Source organism: Notothenia coriiceps, unplaced genomic scaffold, assembly GCF_000735185.1.
Source record: "Notothenia coriiceps isolate Sejong01 unplaced genomic scaffold, NC01 NC01_scaffold00009970, whole genome shotgun sequence".
Taxonomy (NCBI): Eukaryota; Metazoa; Chordata; class Actinopteri; order Perciformes; family Nototheniidae; genus Notothenia; species Notothenia coriiceps.
This window is the reverse complement of record NW_011342671.1, coordinates 122,981-146,172: the sequence shown is the minus strand read 5'-3', so window position 1 is coordinate 146,172 and position 23,192 is coordinate 122,981. Positions and strand designations below refer to the sequence as shown.

The window sequence follows — 23,192 nt, the reverse complement described above, 5'->3', positions numbered from 1 at the left end:
TTCAGATGGTGCTTTGAAATAACGCAATGTGATAAAGGATTAGCCATCACTGGTAAATGTCATGATGAAATGATGTCACTCACCACAGGGAGTCACAGCACTTAAATGCTATATAAATAAATAAAGATTGAGATTGAGATTAAATACTCATGGAGAATACACATTTTCAAATGATTTCAATAATGATATTAATATTTCAAAGATATCAGGCTTTCTTTGCCGATGTATTTGTCAGCAGCAACAGTTATTATAATATATGTGTCAAGGTGGAATCTGCTGCAGCAGGAAGTGATCTATCTCCTGTGTAAACTAAATCCTGAAGTTCAGATTCAGGTTTTTTTTTACAAACAGCCCCTTGACAGCTCTGCTTCACATGAAAAATACCACTGAAAACAGCTGCAAATAGATGGAAAACGATACTTTTTTGAACCCTCAACTATGAAACATCCCTGAAAGAGATGCCAAACTCTGCAGGCACATAGTTTGTAGTCACTACGCATCATTTTGAGTCACAGGATCTGATTCCTATGTGGAGGCGGTGAGGGGCGTTTTTCTAATAGTGCCTCTGTGATGATAGGGAGGATGTCATGAGTAACACATGGCATCTATAATTTCATACAGTATATCAATAGGCTTGCTAGGACATCTATTGTTTTTATCCCACAATCTGTAGAACTAAAAGCAAAAGCAGTCATTTTCCTTAAAGCTCCTAAAAAATATTGATGGTGTGGATTTAGTGGCAGAAAGCTCTTAAAATACAGCGTACACACACACACACAAAAAATACACTCCAGCAAAACCAAAAGGCAGCCGGCGAATCCAATCTCTCCTGGGGTTGCGCTCCACTCACCCTGCAAACTCGATATACTTGTAGATGGAGCCGGCAATTAACATGGCGATGATTGCGTAGTACCAGGAGCAGATGAACATGAGCGTGAGACACAAGCTCATCCCGAGGAAGGACAGAGCCCTGTAGAGACACACAGAAAGTAAGACAGAGGCCCGGGCACACATTTAAAGTATAAATATCCAGCTGCTCTCTGTCTCAGTAGCGTCTGAACTGACCAGTGGTAGAACTTGAAGCGCGGTCTCCAGTTTGGAGTCCTTAGCAACGTCTGCAAAGCGCAGGCCAAGTTCACAAACATGTAGCACATCAGGAAAAACCTGCAGGACACAAAGGGACACAGTTAAAAACACAACTCTTATATCCTGTGACCAGAGGTGGGAAGTAGTGGAGTACAAATACTTTGTTCTTTTACTTAAGTACATTTTTCTGGTATCAGTACTTTACTCCACTACTTCTTTTTCTGACGACTTTTTACTTTTACTTCTTGCATGTTTAACACTAATACCTGTACTTTCTACTTCTTACATTTTCAAAACAGGCTCGTTCCTTTAGTTTTAATCTCTGTTTGGTGGCTTGATCATTATTATTTAGAGTCATTGCGTGTCTGTTGATTTTAACACAATCCTTGTATCCATCATTTCCTGGTCTTCTCTAAACAAGAGGGACCAATGAGAACTTTGTCATTTTGCCGTTGTTCAGCAACAAAACATTCCTTAGCTAAAAATGACATTATTGTTCTATAATATAAAGTGAGGTCAGTCACTCTTTAAAACAGTTGGTAGTTATGGGTACTTTTTACTTAAGTACATTTTGAAGCCCATACTTCTTTACTTTTACTTGAGTCAAGAAGTTTAGTCAGTACTTCTACTTTTACTTGTAAACACGAGTATCTGTACTTCTACTGTACTGATGTGTGTACTTTTGCCATCTCTGCCTGTGACATTATAGGGATATCACCACGACTATAGTCCAAAGAGTATCCTGTCTCGATATCCGTCACATTCACTGAGATTCACTGTGTCACTAGAGCAGTAGAGCGGCATGCCCTTTGTCTGATGAGCTAAATCTGAGTCGATAAAATGTGCCATTTGCAACATTTAGGGAATAGCAAGGGAACTGGCTGCTCTGAAATCTCCCAACGTTGGTTTAAAAATGGCAGTGAATTCAAAAGTTCTCACATGGAGAGGATGGGAGCCACAGCATCCAGAGAGGCGATGAGGATGCCGATCTCGCAGATACAAACGGTCAGCAGGAGAGACCATGTGGGCTCTCCGTTAGCCTTTGCATGGCCAAAGATCTGCGGGGACAGCACAGAGAAATCTTGCACATTAATAAAGGAAAGGACATTTGGTTTAAAAACTTGAATTAAATGTATTACTGTATGTCAACAGATTCCACATGACTGTATTAGCTTAGCTGGAAGCAATAATATTAGTTTAAATTCAAATGGTTCAACTTAATATTATTGCTTTCAACAAACCTAATGTGACATTTTTGACATAATACATATAATTAAAGTCAATGTTTCAGTTTTCTCAGTGCTCAAATCGCACAACCAATGGTTTAGAGATGTGAAAATCAGTATCACCCTCACCTGTGATTGGTCTACCTGGCCGCTAGCTATACCAACTGAGCTACACACTGGCCCTGAAATAATAGATGTTGTCTGACCTATATAACCTACTTGCAATGCCTTCGCGGACCACTAGGGGGGCAGGGGCCTACAGGTTGGGAACCGCTGCTCTACATGTACCTTGAGAGATTGTTTGTGTTAATGTCTTATCTGATAAATGAAAAAAATCTATGAATAAATAAATTAAGAAAGTTCTGTGGTGTTATTGAGTAGACAGACTGACCCGGAGGGCGGGCACGATGCCGTCCTTGGCGATGGCCTGCATGAGACGAGGGGCCCCCGTCAGACTCTGAAGCCCCGCCCCACAGGTGGAGAAGAAGGAGCCAATAACGATCACCCATGGTGACGGCCAAGCCAATGTGCCAATGACCAAATTCCCGTGGACTCCTTCTCCAAACCTATAGGACACAAGAAAGGGTCATTTTAATGCATTGTTATTTTGTATTATTAACAGCAAGCATATTATTAGAAGAATAATCAGTTGATTCAAATTTCTTCTCCAATTGAAGGACCTACTTGTCCCTGAGGACGACTCCCTCGATGCAGGCACCGAACAGAACCACACTGGTCATGTCTGAGCAGTTTTGGATCAGGAAAGAATTTCAGATGTAATATTTGATTAGCTAGCATGAATGACTTGGATGAGACCTGTTCAGTGATTGACAGGATTTGATTATAAGAATTATAAAACTTTCCCTTGGAAGATGCACTCAACGATCTGATAAACCAATCAACAGTGTTTGCTGAGTAAAGACAGCAATCGATTTTGTTTGGGATATATATATATATATATATATATATGCTTTATTAACTCGTGATTGCATAGGCAGTCCACTGATGCGATTAGAGATCCTAATCAAATTGGTGTAGACCCCAAGCTGATTACTGAGATACATGGAGGAGATTCAAGATGGCTGCTTCAGAGTAAGAGGCCTGTAATCACATCTGCCTGTGTGTATGCTGAAGCACGGCCAAATAATGTTTAAAATGCCAACTTTTTTTTAATGCCATAACTGTGCAAGCATCTTTTACATATGTTCACACCTCTTTGTATTTATACTTAAAATATACATTAAGTTTATTCATTTGCAATTACACCTACAAATGTATGTTATATGTTAGCCCTTATTTGAATTTATTTTTGTTTTTACTTGTGTGATATTGTTTTTCTTTCTCATAAACATTTAATAAGCGTTGTTGGTGGGAGCCTGAGAGTATTAAATAAAATAAAAGAGTGTCACCGTCATCACAGGAATACTTTGTGCAAATCAGAAAGATAATGCAAACCCATAATCAAAATCACTCTGGTATTAAAGCAGTTATGGCCTTTCATGGTTTAAACTATGTTGACCTTTAATTATGGAGCGCCCTGCCGGCCAATCAGTGTGATTTTGTTACAGCAGACAAGCACAGAAGTGCATCATCGCTTCAAGTCCTGTCAACATGGGATGGTGGTGTCTGAAAAATCATCGCAGAGCTTACAACACTGTTTGAGTGGATATCTGGCCACAATTATTTTAGGGCTTTTAGATGTCTTATATGACTACATTCACTTTGCAAATGCTTTATACTGAACATACTTTAAATATTTTGTGAAAACACCATGTTATTCCATTTTTATTCTTGTATATCTCTCTGCACTTTTAGGCTTTTTGCACTTGTGGTTAGATGATTCTTGATACTTTTTTGCCATAGTACTTTCTTGTTTTATAAAACATTATAAATAAATAAAGTAATAATAAATAAAATGTATAAATATATAACTTGTAATGGCTACTCTGGGCTGAACAGAGGGTTTTTAGAAAACATGATATTCCACTGATTTAATATTTGGCAATATTCAAATTATTTGAATTGGGTTGAAAACTAAATGTTTTTTAAATTGGCCAGTGCAGGGACAAGTGTCAACCTGCAGGGGGCAGTAGTGAGAGGATACAGACAAAGGAGGTGGTGGTGATGGCTGCAATGGTTCCAATGGGGATGGACTTCTGAGCATCACGCAGGTCTCCGGAGCGGTTGGAGCCGGCCATGATCCCTGAGCACAAAGTGGAGAAGCAAACATTTTAACTAGGTCAACAACAAATACAAACACAGGGCAAGTTAGATGCTGCAGAATAATAATAAGTTCATGTACATTCCTAACATGAATATCAGAAACCACAAAATGAAAAAAATCCATATAAGATTGAGAGTTCCACCTGTCACAGACGGGAAGTAGATGCCGACGAGCAGCGTGAAGAAGCTGCCGATGTCGGCCAGCACATAGCGGTTTGAGTTGGTCAGAGGGTCGTCCTGGTCCTCTACTGACTCCATGTTTTTCCTGGCAATCAGGTCCCCCTTCTCATAGTAAGTCCCAAACATGTTCTCTGGATGTGGAACAGGGAAGTATTGAAGTAGTTAGGTTTTAAATTTGGATCATAGAAACATTTTCATTACATTTTTTTAAATTAAAATGTAATTAACTTAAATCAGGGTCAAATTCATTTTAATAAACTGAGCTCAAATTGTATTTCAGTGTTGACGTGAGCATTGCACACCAATGTGATTATCTTGGGTTCTCCTCAGTATATATTTCCCTGTAGTATTCACACACCGATCATTTTCGTATTTCCTTCCATGTCGCAATGTGACTGTAAATGTATGTACATTTGTAATGTATTTGTGATTGCATTCTGAGTGGATGTGGACATGCTCTCCTCCATGAAGACAAAAGGGGCAAACAGTAATAATTTGGTTAAACAAATAAGAAAAGGCTTTTTGATAAAACAATGAAACATGAAAACCTCAAAGGGGGACTCTAAACCATTGACTCTGATTTGCAAACATGGATCCTTAAAACAGGGCTAACTGTTGCCCCTGTAGTAACTACTAGAGAGGAACGAGGTTAACCTAGCTCTGTTTTCTGTAGCCTCAGGTGTGCGGTTGCCCAGGGCGGACAAACTGCTGCTACGGTCTGTTACTCGCTTCTGTTGGTCTTAGTGAAACAAAATCACTTTCTAAATACCCTGAAAAGCTTTCAGGTTCTAGGATAATACATATTTATATTTTTTTTTTCTATATATATATGACATAGAAATGCATTAGTATATAATTTGGCAAATTCAGCAAATCAATTAATCTAATGCATATTGTGAGTTGAAGCGGTGCAACCCATGACAGCTTTCTTTTCATAATTGACTTATTCCTTATTTACTCCTAATGCCCCCTAAAGAAATTCTTCAGGGGATTATAATGGAAACAGTTATGCGTTTCCCCATCTGACGACAGACAAAGCATATAGCAACAATCTGCTTTAAGACCACGTTTTGCAGGTCAGGTCACTTTAATGTAAGCATTTTTACTTTGACGACTAAACTCAACTAATTAATTATCCATGACTACAGCATATTAAGAAAAATACATAGGCTACTGTACATATTTGTGTACTTAAAATGGGCATGTGCACACTGGTGGTTGTAATAAAGTACATTTACTTGAAGCACTGTACTTAAGTACACGTTTGAGTTACATGTACTATGAGTATTTTCATGTCATGCTACATTATACTTCCACTCCACCTCATTTTGTTGGCAGTAAGTACATTTAGAACTTTTACAGATGACTAGCTATTTCAAAATATAAATCAACTCATAAATAAACATGGACGTAGTTAAAGACATGAGTAAAGTAAATGAGCTCCCCCTTTATCAGCTGTGATAAAGTATATGATACTGAAATTGCCCAATATGCATAATTGCTACTTTAGGTATATTTTGATGCCAACACTTCTGTTTTTTTAAATTATGGAAGATATTGAATGCAGGACTTATACTTGTACAGATTATTTTTTAAATATAGTATTGCTGTTTTATGTAGGTAAGAGATCAGACTATCTCTCTCCTCTTCCAGGTTTGTTGTTTTGTGTGCTCACTGTGTGCAAATGGTACAAGGCAGATCCAGACCCACCTGCCAGGACCCCGCTGGTTACCCCTGGGATGCCCTGGACCTGAGATATATTGTTGGCTACGAAGTACTTGTCGCAGGTCGCGTTGAGGAGCGGTGAGTCACAGAACATGCGCCACAGCTGGGTGGTGACCGTCCCGTTGGCTGACTCGATGGTCTTAGCACACACGTCGAAGTTCTTCGACACCAAGGTGCGGTTGCCCAGGAGACACACACTGGAGAGAAGAACAAGTAACACAAGAATACAAATAATTATAACAACAACAACAACAACAACAACAACAACAACTACATTAATAATAGTAATAATAATGATAATACTAAAACTACTACTACTATAAATGGTTGACGTCTGGTAATAAAGCACTACAGATGTAAATATTAAAAAGTAACTAAAAGGATTTTGATATAAAAATGACACATTTATAATTTAGCTTCAAACAACATTTGGATATTATTCATGTTTACCATAATGAATGAAAACCAAGCCAAACCCTTTCAACTTTCCAATCAATAGAGGAGGCTTTCTAACTTCCTATCAATATAATGACAGGTTATATAAATGTTTTCTGACATCAGGTGTGTATTGCATCAGTCTGATGTATTTTCTTCGCCTCGTAGTTAGCGTTATGGTTATGTTTTTTCGGCTAAGCTAATATTCTGTCTGACCGTCTTGGTAGGCTTACGGGAATTCTGGAGGATCCCATCCAGTATTGATGACCCCGGCGTACACGGCCAGGATGGAGAGGATGACGCAGGCCAGGAAGACCAGGGCCAGCTTGTTGACGTACTTCACTCCGACAAACACCACCGTGGCCATGAAGAAGAGCAGGATGGTGCCGTACACCCGCATGTTGTTCAGCAGGGCGGCCTCCGCCTCGGACCCCTCCAGACCCTCCAGGGGAAAGATGGCTGCTTTGGGTGCTATGTAGATCTGAAGTGAAAGGGTTATGATATTAAAGACATTCTATTAAGACTTACTCTATTGATCCCTGATTGGGAAATGTTTCGTCACAGCGGCATGTTAAACCGAGGCATTGCACATAATGTGGAGATAAAGAGTAAAAATAAACAAACATAGAATAGAAACATCTCAAAATAGAAATAAAACAGAACTCAAAAGTAAAATACATACATGTTCACAGTGAAAGATAGACATCTGTAGACTATCTGTTGAATAAACGCTATGAAGGGCCAAGTACAGCTAAAAAAATGTAAAAGTAAGATATTATTTACAGTAAGTGTGCAAGGAATAGCATATTCAATTACATATAAAAGTGAAATGTGCAGTGTGAAGAAAATCTAAATATTATTCTATATCACCGCTAAATATCGAGTGATATCACACCTGCTATTTTCTCCAAAAAGTTCCATACAATCTCATCATTGCTCAAGGGCATCTTTGTGTTAGTTGTTTGGGGAGTGTTACTCATCTACTTCCCCTCCTCGCGCTTTCCCCGGCCAGTCTGGGGATATAAACTGGCAGATCTGAGGTCACAAGCCTCTAGCTTGCTGTTTACTGCTGAATTAAATAAACCTCAGCCTGGGTAAAAAAAAAGAAAGACAGAAGATGAAATATAATAAAGGAGAGGTGAGAAAAGCGTGAGGTGAGTGAGGAGGACAACTCTTTGAAGTGTGAAAACATGTGATGCTCACATTAACAGTCCTCTCCTGGAGCTCGGAGCAGCACACAGAATGCCGCTCTGCTTTTTTTATTCTGCCTAATTAAAGAACTCAAGCATGGTATTAATATACAAAATGAACTGCCATTTTACTACGGGTCAATCTAAGAATAGTGCCATCATATATAACACGGTAAAACCCTTAATTAGCCTGTCATTATCTGTCATCAGCTTATGCAGAAAGCTGTTACATAAGCATGGGAATTTCTCCCTTTTTTTGTTTTAATAATCGTCTGGTTGAATCACCATGAAGAGGAAATAAAACTGACGAGAACAAGTGGGGAGTCAGGGCTCATTTTGGTCATTTGGCTGGAGAAAGTGATCTGAACAGCGTTATCAGAGGCAAACAAATCTCCTGCTTCACTTTGAACTGTGCATGCTTCCTAAAATAGCAGCCTCAGTTTGTGTTCTTGGCCTGGGTGGAAGAAGGATGAAACATATTCAAATCAGTCTTCTCCAGATCCGCTCCTTACAATTCTGCAAGGATTGTTATTTTACAATGGAAACTAAGCCAGCTTTGACCCAGAAGACAGAATTAACCTCCAGGCATGATCAAACTCTGCATATCCATTAGGAGGCATCCAGAAGGAGAATAACGGAAGAATAAGAAAAATAAAAAAGAACACTCTGGTATGTTGATAACTGTCGACTAAAGTGAGAGCTGTTTCAAGGAATTTTCTTGTTTCTCCGCCAGAGTCTTGATCGCTCGCTAATGCAGCATTTGCATAATTACCCAATAGCCCATGCATGGGGGACTGCAGTGGAAGGAGTTCGAATAAAAAGGCAGAGGAGGAGGAGGAGGAGGAGGAAGAGGAGGAGGAGGAGGAGGAGGATGAAGATCAAGATGAAAGTTCCCTGCATTTCATCAACTGCTCAGAATTCACGTTGAAGAACACACAGCTTGATACAAAATAGCTTCAAAGCTTTTTTGTGGAGGGAAATACACTGAAGGGGAGCTCTATTTTTAGGCATGTGGCACATAGTGATGCACTGCTAGGTCTCATTTTGATTGAGAACACTCAATACACTTGGATGATATGTGCATGTGGTCGCTGCAGGAGCTGCACTGCATTCGGATGTAATGGATTACAGTCGTATGAAATACTGAATTGTATTCTGCTCAATCAGACTTTGATAACAACCTATTGAACACTTTCACCCCCTTGAAAACAATCTAAATCTTTACAATTCTAATCTTGTGTTTTTGTTCTACTTGGTCAGATATCTCTAGTTTAAAATTATTTTGTTATACATGCTTAAGCATATATCTATGGATGTAATGACAAAGGTTAAAGGAAAAGCTCAATACCTATAAGCTTTAGATGAGTTAGATGAATAGATTGATACCACTTCCATTTATTAGAAAGATTATGAGGCTCTCCCTCCACACAGACACAAAGCATGAGAAAAGAAAAGAAAGAAAAATGAAAAACCCTTATTCTCAGGAGAAATCTTTGATTGGTTTTTGAATTCCTGTTTTTGGACTCATATCATTGAAGCATGTCCTATACTGGGACCTGCTTTCGACCATGAAACCAAATGTTTTAGGTATTAAAAACATGATATAACCTAAAGTCAATCATGGTGTCCTGTATTTGATGTTTAATGACTTCACCTTCCTGCTGAAATAAGCTTATGTTACAGTGATATCGCTCTGATACAATTGTCAATTTATGAAGTTGCAGGGTTCATTGCAGCGGAGGAAAAACTGTGATTTGAGTGGTCATACTCCACCAAGCTGGCAATGGCATCCAATCATTTACTCTCCTGCTCATTATGGTCTGGCAACATCATGAGTAAAATGACTTGAAATGGATGTCGTTTCAAGTATGCTGTACAAAGAGGACCTCCTTTACTCACACTTATATTACCCTCACTCCACTGTTAGTGGCCATTGCTGCTGATTTCCAATCTGAGAAAACATGGCAGCTTTCCTGGAAGTGTTGTCAAATGTATAACCAATTATTAACCACTAAGAATATGTTTAAGATGGAAAATGCACAATTTTATATCTACAAAGCCTTATTTAGACTTACTTCACCTGGTGGGCTTAATCTTTAAATTGTGTCTCTTAACTTTGTGAAGATAAAGCAGATGTCTTGATGAAGGAAACAGGATTGTTCTCACCAGGAGGAGCTCGATGGCCCCCAGGATGTACATGGCTCCGGCGAAGGTTGTCCCCAGATAGAAACAGATCCCCACCGCACCCCCAAACTCAGGGCCCAAGGACCGGGATATCATGTAGTAGGCGCCTCCGGCTGCACACAAACACAACAATGTTAACAGACATACTGGTATGTGTGTATGATTCAAGTTGATGAAATATACTTTTTAATGTGCAACTGAATGAATTACTCAATGTTCACTATACACATTTGTGATGAGCTTTTTAAATGTTGTGTATTTCACTGAATTACATTTTTGTGCAATGCACTTTTGAGACAAACATTAACTAGTTGAATCGAAGCAGATATTTAAGTGTCACAACTTTTCAAATCATCAGTAGCATTAATGTAATGACGTCTGACAATTGTTACATTTATAAAACGACAAACAATTACTCAATACATATCAAAGAATAAGCAACTGCAAGTTTGTGAAGCTATCACAAGTACATTTGACTAATTCTTTTTTTAATTGATTGTCATACTAATTTATTTTAGACTGAAGTATTTGTGTAACTGCACAACCTTGCTTTTGTCATATTGCTCTCCAATAGTTGACATTTTGGTTATTTTGCTCCTGTGACTTATTTGTATCATTGTGTTTATTCACAGTGCTTCTATTTCCTAACAGTGTGCAAGTAAATGAACTAAGCATAAATAAATAGACCTTAATCAGCACTTTGCAGTGGCATGAGGCTTGCACCAGTTATAACAGAGACAGTTATAATTGGCACACAGTTCCACACTTTCCCACAAGCCTGTAATTTGCTCTGACCCCTGCTGCATCCACTCCAACTGGTAAGACGTAGGCCATCATTACTTTGTAAACTCAAATTATAAAACATAGCCATGCTGTGTAAATGTGTCTGCATACAGAGACAAACACATACATCCAGTGCTGCATTTCAGGCATTTGGCTCACGTTGTATTTTGTGTAAATAAGGTTGTGTGAGGAAAAGTTAAAGTGCACAAGACCCCAGACTACAGCTTTTAATGTTTCTGGGGATATCAAGCTGCGCTGGGTGTAATGTGCCAAAAGCAATCAGTGAAAGGAGAATTTTAGAAGCGGACAGACACAAACAGTGATCACTGTGTGATGCCAGCGTCTGCTCACCCACCTGGCACTACTCCATTGGTAGCGATGGCACTCATCGAGATGGCAGTCAGCATGGTCTGCACAGAGAGGGAGGGGGGGACAGAGGAGGAGAGAGAGGAACATTAGGACATATTTATCAAGTTCTGCATGTGAGTATTGAGTTGATTCTCGAGTTGTTCATCTTGTAATGCTTTAAAAAGTATTATTTGTGTTTTCTTTCAAAACTGAATTCAACCCAAATGCACTGTATGAATTCCATCTGTAGACTTACAAAGTTCACTATCAAAATATCTTGGTGACATTTCACTTGAAAAGGAAAACCGTTGACCTCTTTTGGTGCTAAAATAACAAAAAGTACAATAACAATCTATCCTCTAGATGTTGAGACAATTTAGTCAATGTTAGACTGACTGACCACAGAAAAAAACATACTCCATTTCATTTTATTATCTGCTAATAGTAAAAAGTCACTTCTTTGTCAGATTCTTTACACGCTTAAAGCTCACATGTGATGTTATATAGATAGAGATGTTGGCCATGAGGGTTTTGCAATAGGTCGCCATTGTCAGTAAAGTAAATGCATATATTTAGTTGGAAAGGCTGTCGATTGGGTGGATTTGGTTTAAAAATAATAATTAATATAGTAGCAGGATTAAAGAAAATGTATTTCTAGTGATTATAATAAGATATTTAAGCTAAATTAACCTGTTGCTTGGAATCTAATTATATTTTTGCACTTTTGTATTTCTTTGTTTTAGACCTCACACCTCCTTCGCTGTATCCTTTGTTGATTCAAATCAGTAAAGAGGAATCGACTGCTACCAAGCATCTGTGTTTTAACACCCAAAGGTGAACATTGATACGATTGAACCAAGACCTACTGTATAAAGTCCTAAATGAATGCCTAGTCAATAATTATGTGTGTGATAATATGTTGATGTCTTTTTATTATTCTATGTATGATTTGTATCTTCAGTGAAACTGCAGGACAGAGTCCAGGACAGTGAGGACACATTTCCTTACAGGGACAAATGATATCGTACTGCATCGTGTTTAAGAAACACATTTACATATAGTAATTTCCTCCCAGTGAAGCCCATGATATCAGTGTCAGGCCCGTGGTATGTAACATACACATATCATGTGAAGGAGTTTACGTGAGGTCAACGCTGATTTACTGCCATGCCTTGTACTAAAGCTGACTGGCTGTTGATTAGATAAATAAGAATGCCACAGGGCCTGTCACCAGCTGTCAAAGCACATTGAGACAGCCAATGACGACTCTAATGCATCTCCTGTGCTGGGAGCGGGGGGGAGAAACACCGGAACAAATGTGAGGGCATGCTAGGATGGAGAGCGCTGGCTGCCTGCAACACAAACACAGGAGGAGAGAGAGGCAGGCGGAAAATGGACCAGGAAGATACAGAGTCAGAAATAGAGAGAGAGAGAGATAGTGTGTGTGACAGTACAAAGAAAGAATTAAGATTTCATCATTTTTTCAAATGTTATTGTTCAATTTCTGAGTGTCTTTTCACATTGTCTGCACATGAAAGAGAGCGAGGGAGACGAGATGTGAGAGCGGGCTGGAAACAACACAGAGCCATCTCCTGAAGAACTTCTCACTGCTTTCATTATATTGTCTTCCCATTTTAATTGTGTTGTCGCTTACTCTTGAATCTATTGTTTGAGTCATAGTTTTAAAACTAGACCTGCTATAGTCTGCAGTTTTATTTTTGCTTTAACTTATTCAGCATCAACCCAGTTTATGAAATATTTGACATTTGCTAAATCTGCTGTCAGTGTGAAGTGGGTCTTCTCTATGTTCATTTGTTTGGAACTCATATGTTACATCTATAACAGTGGAACAGAAGACTAATTCAAATGTCAACCATCATATCCATCTATTTTTATCTACAGAAAGTTTGGCAATTAAAATCTTAGTGACAATATCTCACATTATGACAACACAATGGGAGCAGGGGGGTTACCAAACTACTCATGATAATGACTTAGAGCCTGAAAGATACATCTAATAATTAAAGATAATCACTGACTGGTATATTGTTATCGGCGTATAAGTCAGCTGATAATTGCAGTGTGGAAATAAATTAGAGTTTAATTGTTTAATGAAATAGAATAATTTTGTATTTTATACCAATTAATGTTACTCTATTTCTATTTGTATTTTACATTTTTATCTTGTAATGTTACGATATTCTATATTGATTTGTATATATTGTCATTCATGTTTGTTGATCTGTAGCCTACGGAGACAAATGTGTGACATTGGGCTATATAAATACAATTTGATTTGATGTAAAAAATAATCTGTTTATATGTCTGATATCTTTATTTTAGCATCAAACTTAATCATTATGTTTATTCAATGTTGTTTAATATTGTTTTTGACAGCTATATTTCCAGGGAAATTGACTGTCACATGTATATTTAGTAAAATGCGTTTCTAGTTACCTAAGATACATGGCATCATACAAGTTGTTTCAATGACCGATAACATCTAAATAGCAGTATCTACCTAAAAAATCCAGTACTGCCTGGGCTCCATTATAAATGTAATGGTTAATAAGCTTAATGGTTGCAACTTGGATATCCTTAATAGTTGCTACAACTATTATTAGTTTAAAACACAATGGGTTATAAGAATTATTCCTTGATACTGCATAATATCATTCTGTGGTTGTTGTTGCGGTGTTTCGGTGACAATCCCTGAAGATAAAATCACAACATAGCTAACTTGGAGCAGCAGGAATAAGTGAGACTTGTAATGGAATAAAGTGGGTCCCAGGCGGGTATGTTGGACTGTCATTCTGTGCGTCTGTGTGAAGACTGTAATGTGGTTAGTGTCACCTGAGGGCCAGGCGGACTGACGATCAGCAGTGAAAAATGTGTGGGACCGGGCTCTGTTTCTCGCTCTAATCTGGTCATAATGAGGCCACAAGCTCCTCTCCCACCACAGCAGATAAGACAGTAATTGTTTAAGTGTTTTATCTGATGTGGGCAGCGGCCCTGCAGAGGTAGTCTGCCGCATACTGAGTCACTGAATCACCACCGACTGTCCAGGACCACCGGTGAGATGATCTGATTCAGACGTACTGCTACAGTCAATAGACGTGCAGTATAGGTTAAACATATGGATTACATGTATTTCAGTAATGGTAAGGTAAAGACAATATGACTTGAAAGTTTTAGTTTTTTTTTTTCAGACAAGACTGGATTTTGTCTTCAATTATAACTGCTCAATAAACACCCTCACAACAATTGTGATGTGCATTCATCTTGAAGGATCTTTTATTTTCTTGCCACTTCTATCTGTGTCTTTGCCGTCTATGTGAAAACATGCACATATATAAGTACTATGTTTATGTTGACTACCTACAGTAGTAACATACAGTACCTCAGAATTATTATCTATGTTTGTTTTGTTTATTATGTGTAGTTGCTATACTAAGCATTGAACATCTATGAAAAATGCACATTTATTTTCAAAATGTTTGTAGGGCTACAAAAACAATGATGCTACATTTGAATGTCTACTAAATTAAGCAACAGCTGGTTAGGAAGCATACTTTTTGTCAGGGACACTCTTTAACTTGATTCTTTAAGCTCAATTTAATTTATAGAGCCATCAAAAACAAACCAAGTCAACACATGTATTTTCAACAAATGTACTTTTAAATTAATTGTTCAATTAAAGTTTTTTTCACAAACTTCCCAGTCTCAATCAGCTTGACACCACTGCTCATGGAGGTATCTGCATTTAGTTGGCTAAGCTAGATATGTAAAGCCAGTAGGTGATGTGCTAAGTTAATGTCAATCACCAAAGACTAGCTAACTGCCCCATGGCCCCAAATTAACAGAAGGGACTTACAAAGTCGCAATTACAAATCGTACTTCTAATTCAGCATCATGGACAGCGCCATGGATTTATCTCTACACAGCTCAGCTAGACTGCTGATATTTCAGAGCCATGATCAATGAGTCAGGCTGACAAGACTTAGATACTCAACTAAACATCCCCCTGCCCCTGAACCCCCTGATATCAGAGGATGGAGAGGGCAGGTTAACAAGGGGCATTGTTTTTTTTCAATTTGCTAACAAGAGACTTTTTTTTACGATGCTATGTACATTCCCAAGATATTGAAGTGACGGTTATTTTGTTATTTTGTATATATTGATTGTTGTGTTTTATCTTAATGTGTGCATATGTGTAAATGTGTCTGTTGTACATACAGGATATATATTTTTTATACATATTTGTATACATGTTTGTATATTTGTATTTGTGTATTCGGGATTGCTGGAAATGTTATTTTCGATCTCTCTGTCTGTACACACAAACTGAAAGATTGACATTAAAGTTGACTTTGACTTGACTTTGAAGGTGGGGGGGGGGCATCCCTCCACAAACTGCCCTCTGGCTGCAGATGATAAGTTATGCCAGTGACACTTTTTATATAAGTGGTTGTTTGCTAGAAAAGCGAAGCCAGAGTTGATCTTCCTACTGTTTCAAATCAAGGGTGCATTGTTTAAAAAAAATACTTCCTTAATTGTTGAGTGGTAAATCTGCCTACAATATACAACAGAATGCATAGCAACAGAAACTAAGGGGAGTAGCTAAGTGAACCATCTATCTCTTGATTTAGGTTTTGGATGGATGTTATGGTAATTGTAGATTCATCCATTTTTTTGTTTCAACAGTCTAGCAGACATTTTGCCTTATACAGACCACGACGAGCTCCAGACAGGATACATTAGCAACGGTGACCTTTCAAAATTCACTCAAGCATTGAGTCCCCGGCGAGCCAAGTCATTTCACTCCTGTCCTATGGTTAATCCCTGATGGTCTGTCATTTTCTTGACATGCAGTTAGCAGGTTTTTCTTTTTATGAAGTACTATTTGGTCACTTTAACTTCACTTTTAGACATGTCCTACTTTTTTATTCTCGAGTACCCTTCTGAGTGTCACTGCAGACAGGGAAATTAACTAATGTTATCCATCATCTGCTGTCACCAACATAAAGGGTATCTGCCCGCCCTGCAAAGTTTGCACAGATCTCAGAAATCTCATCTTGGTTTGCTACCAATCTCAATTAACTTGATGGATGATTTAATATCTCAAATGTGGGACTGAGTGGTTTCAGCCCTTCCTTTTTCTCCCCCTTATGATTGCCAATAATCCCGAATACTTCTCCAGATGACCTTGTGTCCGAGTCAGCACCTGCTTGTCGGACTGGCACTGGAGGCAGCATTGCTCTACTGTAGATTTGCAGAGTCTTTTTTCCCACTGACCCAGAGCCTGTGGCCTGTTTTAATGTTCCACTTTTGTATACACATTTGTCTTGCTCTATGAATCCTGGAGTGCCTGTACCTCCAAAATCCAATGCATCCACTGGGCCTCTGGCTCTTAAGCGTGCCAGCAGAAACACGTCAGATTATGCCGCCTCGCCATCTTTCTGTTCATATGAGTTCAACAGCAGACAGCTTAGATATCTGACAGAAGGGACAATTTCCTTCTAAATCATTGTGAATGCTAGTGAAACTTGAATAATTGCTAAACCACCATGATTACGTCTGAGCCCGAGGAATGCATTTGGCGTAGAAGGTAATTTTCACTTTTTAAGAAAAAAGTCTGCTGATATACCCGTGACGCTGACTGCAAAGGACACTTTAAGTCTGTTTCTTCCCAAAGCTACAGTCAAACTTTGATTTGGCCTTTAGTCGACCTCGGGCTTGAGGGGAAATTGGTTTCGACAGGAAAGAGGTTATGCGCTGCCCTCAGAGCGTGCTTCATTAACATGCTTCATTAAACCAACGCAGAATAGTTTTGTCAAGTACAATTTAATCAGCTCACACACAGTGGTACAGGAGAAGACTATTTTCAGTGTGTGGTTTATCACTTGTAGTCCCTGTGGGGTGTACACTGCGAAGGAGACGGAGGTGATTCTTACTTTCAGACCAACACTGAGGGATGGAGACGGAACAACAGAGGACGAGATGCTGCTGTGTGAAAGAGGCGGAGGAGAGCGGTGGAGATGGAAAGCAAAAAATGGATGGTAGGTGAAAAATGATGGAAGTGAAAAGAGATGAGAAGAAGAGAGGGGGGAATAATGACACATTAAAATGAAAAAAGGGGGTTGGAGAAATTGAGATGAGCTATGAGCACAAAATGAAAGGGATGAAGGGAGAAAAGCATCCTTAGCATTTAAATGAGTCACGACAGAGGGCAGACCACCCTTCCCCTCGCAGCATTTGGATTCAAGACCTGGAAGTAATGAGGAAGGCCAAACAACAGATGACTCTCCATCTAGAATATTAAACCTCATTTTATCTTGGTGACAAGCCTGCATTCATTATCTGCGCTAAAAATACACACACGCAGCGCTATGTGTGAATATACGGGCTGGGAGATGAGCGTCTGTGTTCATACAGTGGCTTTTATAATGGTTGTGTGTATATTTCATATGGTATAGAATGTGTCAGGGCTGTTCCACATGGAGGCACATTCCTCATATAGTAATGACTCTCAGAATGTTCGCAGGCTCGTTAATGTTGTGTCAAAATGTTGCGTGACAGAAAAATAACGGGGTAAGCGTTCGGCATTTGCAGACATGTTCCGCTGTGATTGAGCAGCTAATGACAAGTGCTCCGTCAGAGATATCCCATCATGCATTCATGTGAATAAAACATGGGCTCGTGCGGTATCTTATGGAGCATTACAGCATGCGTGATTTCTCCCCACTTCAACTCCTGTGGATTTCACTAAAGGTGGGGGATCGCGGCGCACATGTATGAACACACACACACACACACACACACACACACACACACACACACACACACACACACACACACACACACACACACACACACACTTACTCCTACGGTGTGTTGCTGGGTACCCCTGGGGGCTGGGTGGTTATGTGTTATGTAAGGAGCTCAGGAGGAGAGAGGTGGGGGTTTCTCACTCACCGTTCACGCTCAGGCTTATCGCCCCGGGGCTCTGCAATGAGCTCACTTTGACTGATAAGAAAGAAGTGTGTGTGTGCTTTGGTGTGTGAGAAAGACAGTAATGGTAAGAGTGAGGAAAAACAGAATTCATGTTACAGCCGTTACATATTTTCCCCAGTTTATGACATGGGAGGAAATGCCAGTGTGTGTGCAAGCAGGAGACGCTTAGATAGTGTATGTGTTGTTGTGTGTTGGCATGATTTCCTGTCAAAATGAACCAGCTTTGATCTTGGAGGAGGTTTTTTCTACATCATTTATCGTGCTATTTTTAGTAGAAAACTGTGGACCATATTTTTTCCCATAACAACAGAATATCTCCTCCTGTTTTAGAAAATAGACACTGGGATGAAATGTGTTTTATCACATTGAGTAATTAAACTGTAAGACTATTCTATATGACTTAATAAGCTGCCATTTTGTCGTTTTTAATATCTATATTCACAATGTAATATTCCAAATATTTTTTCCAAAAATCCCTTTTCAAATTATCATCAAAATCAATAAAAAATAAATACTGCTTCTCTCATCACGCTGTTTGAGAGCCCTCTTCACTGTCACACAGAAACATGATTGGGAAGCATATTGCCTGTGTGTCTGTGCAGGCAACTTTGCTATGGTTGGGATTTGAGGGGGTTGTTCTATAAATACACTCTCTGCTAGAGGAGAAACTAGGCTGCACAAACACGCACATGCCAACATACAGTCCTGCCACTTCGCACTGCAAAGCAACAGCACACAAACACCCTGACAGCTGACACACTTTGAATTAAACTGCCATGTACGATGACATAAGAAAGGTTTTATGTTGCACTTTACATTGAAAAGCTACAATCAGATTGAACAGAGAGCTTTGACACATGGTCTCCTATCCACCTCCGCTCTCCTGAATAAATAAAAAGCTGGGCATATGATATGTTCCCTGACAATCAATGGCATGAAACAAGTCAAACATGATCACTTTGTAGCAGCCACTCAGATCAATGGCGGCAGCGCTGTCGATCCTGTGGGACAGTGTGTTTTGTCATTTGAGTCTCAAGGCCACGACTAGGTGTCAGTCCAACACCAAAGTCACTCTGACACGACAGCTACTGACATTAATGGGAACCAGGGAACATCACAGTGTGTCATCTTCCATTTTGTTCTTTTCACAGATCCAATGCAGAGCGCCTTTCAACTTACATGGAGCAGTCGTTTCTTTATATCTGCAAAGCTAAATTGTGTTTTAACTTTGCTTCTGTTTTAATGCTGTTTTAGTCCAAGCACATCTATGTCTTCATGCTTGTAGGCATATTCATATACAGTAGGTCTCTCTTTGTGATGCACTTTGGTGCCTCTTCGCTTTTAAAAGTGTTATGTAAAGGAAAAACCTTGAGTCTTATAAGGGACTTTGTTTGTTTTAAGCCTTCATACAGTAGCTAATGCAGTTACAACAATGTTTTACTACACCAATAGACAGTTTGATCAAATAAGATACAACTAAAAACATCTTTCCTTGAAATGCTGCCTTCATAAGACTTGTTTGGTGTGCAGCAAGATCTATATCACCACCTCAGCCGGGTAAAGCAATAAAACTCTTAAACTCTTTTTCATGAGTGTGTTGTGCGTGAAAAACATGAAGACTGTTGTTTTGGTAAATTCTACTTAGAGCTGATTAGTTGTACAGACAGTGGTGTCGCACTGAGAAGGATCAGCCTCTGAGAGTCTGGGCTACTTAAAATGGTTTCTAAATGGCATGTGTGTGTGTGTGCGTTTAAAAAAACTGTTAATATAAAGGATATGTCTGATGATACTCAATATTTTCAAATCCAATCAAAAGACTCAATCCGGCAATGCATTGATCCTACTAGCATGTTTTATTTTTAGTATTGCCATTTTCTTTCATAACCATGAATATGGGCACTGAAGTTTATTTCAAGACTACTATTTCAATAAACCATCTGCTTTTTTAAATACTCACTAGCAGCTAAATGTATTCCCTATCAAATGCACCATTTACTTCTGTTGAGTAGCGTTTGTTGAAAACTACCAGATGTTTTCAGAAATTGCACAGCCATTAAAAAGTACATCATTGGGAAACATTTCTCCAGGATTAACGTCTTCAGTGGGGTTTGGACTAAAGGATACATATAAATGTTAACCAAGACTGTACAGTGGGTTGTCTATACCTACTGAGGACACTAATGTAATTTAGAATCTGCAATTAGAGACGGTAATAGAGTATTTATGATTCTTCGCAGTATTCTGTAAGGGTGTTAACTCTCAGATAGGAAAAGGCTTGACAAACTAATAAGGACTGCAAGCTTGGCACTGTGGTGTTTATTGTCTCCAAAGAGAAGACGGGAAAGTGTTAGTTTTTTGGCCAAAATATTGATCATTAAGCAGTAGAACATGAAATATCAAGTTGTCTTCTTAAATACCATTTTCATCAATAAAATGACAAATTGCTAAGGTGTTTGTGGGCTAATCCAGTGAGTTAACTATTTGACAAATCTTGCAAAAGCCGGGAAATAAAGGGTAAAGTAAACTTCTCATGATAGACACATTGAAGCTGTCTAGTGTGTATCACAGCTCCTTAGATTTGTTCTGTTCCCCATGAAGGTATTCAAAGTGAACATCTGGTATCTTTTACTACTATAGAGCTCATTACTGTACAGCTGTATCTGCTGCCATGTATCTTATAATATGCCGCCCATCAGTTTAAGGTCACTCCTTAATGAGGCCTTCCTGCAACATGAGGCTTAAATGAAGGTAGGAAACACACTCACGGTGGAACAGCAAATGAAAACGATGATGAAGCACCCGACCACGCCTCCGATTCCCACCAACCAGGTCATCCTGAGGAAGAGGATGACTCCGAAGATGTTCTGGATGCACGGCAGGTACACGCCCATCAGAGTGCCGAGCTGGGGGGCCTGGAGGAAGACGAGGGGGGGGAGATATTATAGTTAAAAGACCCAAACAAGGTCATTTATAAACTTTATTTGCAAAATTATTCAAACGTGGTAATTTCACAGGCATGACTTGTCGGTTTAACTGTAACACAGTCAATTCAATAATGTCATTGTTTTTTCTTCCAGTAACACTTTATTTCTAATGTACAATTTCAAATCTCAGAATACAGATGTCAAATGTCTAGATTTAGAACCTCCTGCTTCTTTTCCACAAGCCTGACGCACCAGATGTGCAGGACTTGCTGAATGACTCCTGCCTCACTTTGGAAGTCTGTGTGAATCGATGAAAGTCATCACACCAGCCGTGCATGCTGGGAATCACAGTTTGCAAATTTGCTATAGCTTCTGTGTGTCTTTTTCTCCGAGGGGTCACGTGCAAAGTAAACACACCACAGATGGTCACGCTGCCATTAAGGCAAAACAGATATTTACTTGTAGGACTTCATAGATTATTAATTTCAAAAGGACTCATTTGTAATTGTAATACGCTGCTCTAGGTTGAAATAGCTGCTGGTGTCACATTACTGTCTTTGTTTTTATATACAAACAATTGTCTCCATTATGTCAATCTTAACAGATCATTTCTTCCTTTGTTCATCCTCCTTCACTTCTTTTTGTTTTTAACATTTATATTTTATTAAACATTTTCAAAAGACAAAAACACACGGACAAGGACACACATCACAAATAGGAAAGGACATAACATGAAGAGGGGGTAGGGGTAGGGGGATTACAGTGTCAGTTACATTTTATGTATGCATATGGTGTTGTATTTATACATGATTTGCTTCATAAGATAGGTATACTTCATTGTTTAATAGGTAAATACATAGATAAATAGTCAAATAAATAAATACATATATATATATATGCACACATATGTACATATACACACACACATCTCTTCCTCTTATGATTAATTCACCTTTTCATCCATTTCCCATTTAATTTAACTTCTTTCATTATTATTAATGTTATTTTTCTGCTTCTTCATAGCTTATTTCTCTTTATTTATATTTATTTATTATATTATTAATTAATATTATTATACTTTACACTTCCTTTTCTTAACTCTTCATTTTGCTGTTGCATGCAGTGAAAACGTTAATATTTGCTAGTTATTTAGGTATTTAAAGTTAAAAGGCTCTTAGTTTTTCCATTGACTTCAGCCTACAAGTCGATTTTCAACTTACGGATTTACCACGTTGTAAATTCCTTCCTGATTTCTCCAACCCATAATTATTTTGAGTCCAGGAGAGAAAGAAAACTTAAAGATTGGGAGGCAGCCTAGGGACCGATCTCATTCAATGGATGGATGGGTTATTATTGTATTTCTTTGCAGGCTGCTTTATTGCCATGGCTCTGTCCTGGTTGGGTTTGCTGCAGTGCTGTCCCTGGTGTGGATCAGTGGACAAAGACAGAGCTGCTCTGCACGTCCTCACACAGCTCCAGAATCTCTTTCAAGGCCGTTCCATTGAAGGCGATTACTGACTCACAGAGAGTGAAGACGTATTTGGTTGCACGTCACATTGATTAATAGGAGTTTTTTTTCCTGAAGGTTTTTAGGATGAACATCGATGTGTGTGTGTGTGTGTGTGTGTGTGTGTGTGTGTGTGTGTGTGTGTGTGTGTGTGTGTGTGTGTGTGTGTGTGTGTGTGTGTGTGTGTGTGTAGTGTGTGTTAGTGTGTTGTTAGTTAGTTAGTTAGTTAGTTAGTTACGTTACGTTACGTTAGTTACGTTACGTACGTTACGTTACGTTACGTTACGTTACGTTAACGGTTACGTTACGGTTACGTTTACGTTACGTTACGGTTACGTTACCGTTACGTTACGTACGTTACGTTACG

The 23,192-nt window shown here is 38.9% G+C and overlaps 1 protein-coding gene across 1 annotated transcript in view; it reads right to left on the bottom strand.

Annotated features, from left to right (window-relative positions):
* The window catches only part of slc12a5a (solute carrier family 12 member 5a), a 43,576-nt gene that overhangs the window by 3,240 nt on the left and 17,144 nt on the right, over positions 1-23,192 (bottom strand). The window contains exons 3-14 of the mRNA XM_010771410.1: positions 21,160-21,306; positions 11,388-11,442; positions 10,232-10,362; positions 7,109-7,356; positions 6,426-6,637; positions 4,679-4,846; positions 4,417-4,515; positions 2,997-3,054; positions 2,704-2,878; positions 2,026-2,144; positions 1,066-1,164; positions 851-970 (exon numbers count right to left, since the gene is read on the bottom strand). Of these exons, the coding sequence (XP_010769712.1) occupies positions 851-970; positions 1,066-1,164; positions 2,026-2,144; positions 2,704-2,878; positions 2,997-3,054; positions 4,417-4,515; positions 4,679-4,846; positions 6,426-6,637; positions 7,109-7,356; positions 10,232-10,362; positions 11,388-11,442; positions 21,160-21,306 (1,631 nt within the window). The remainder of the gene's footprint in view (positions 1-850; positions 971-1,065; positions 1,165-2,025; positions 2,145-2,703; positions 2,879-2,996; positions 3,055-4,416; positions 4,516-4,678; positions 4,847-6,425; positions 6,638-7,108; positions 7,357-10,231; positions 10,363-11,387; positions 11,443-21,159; positions 21,307-23,192) is intronic.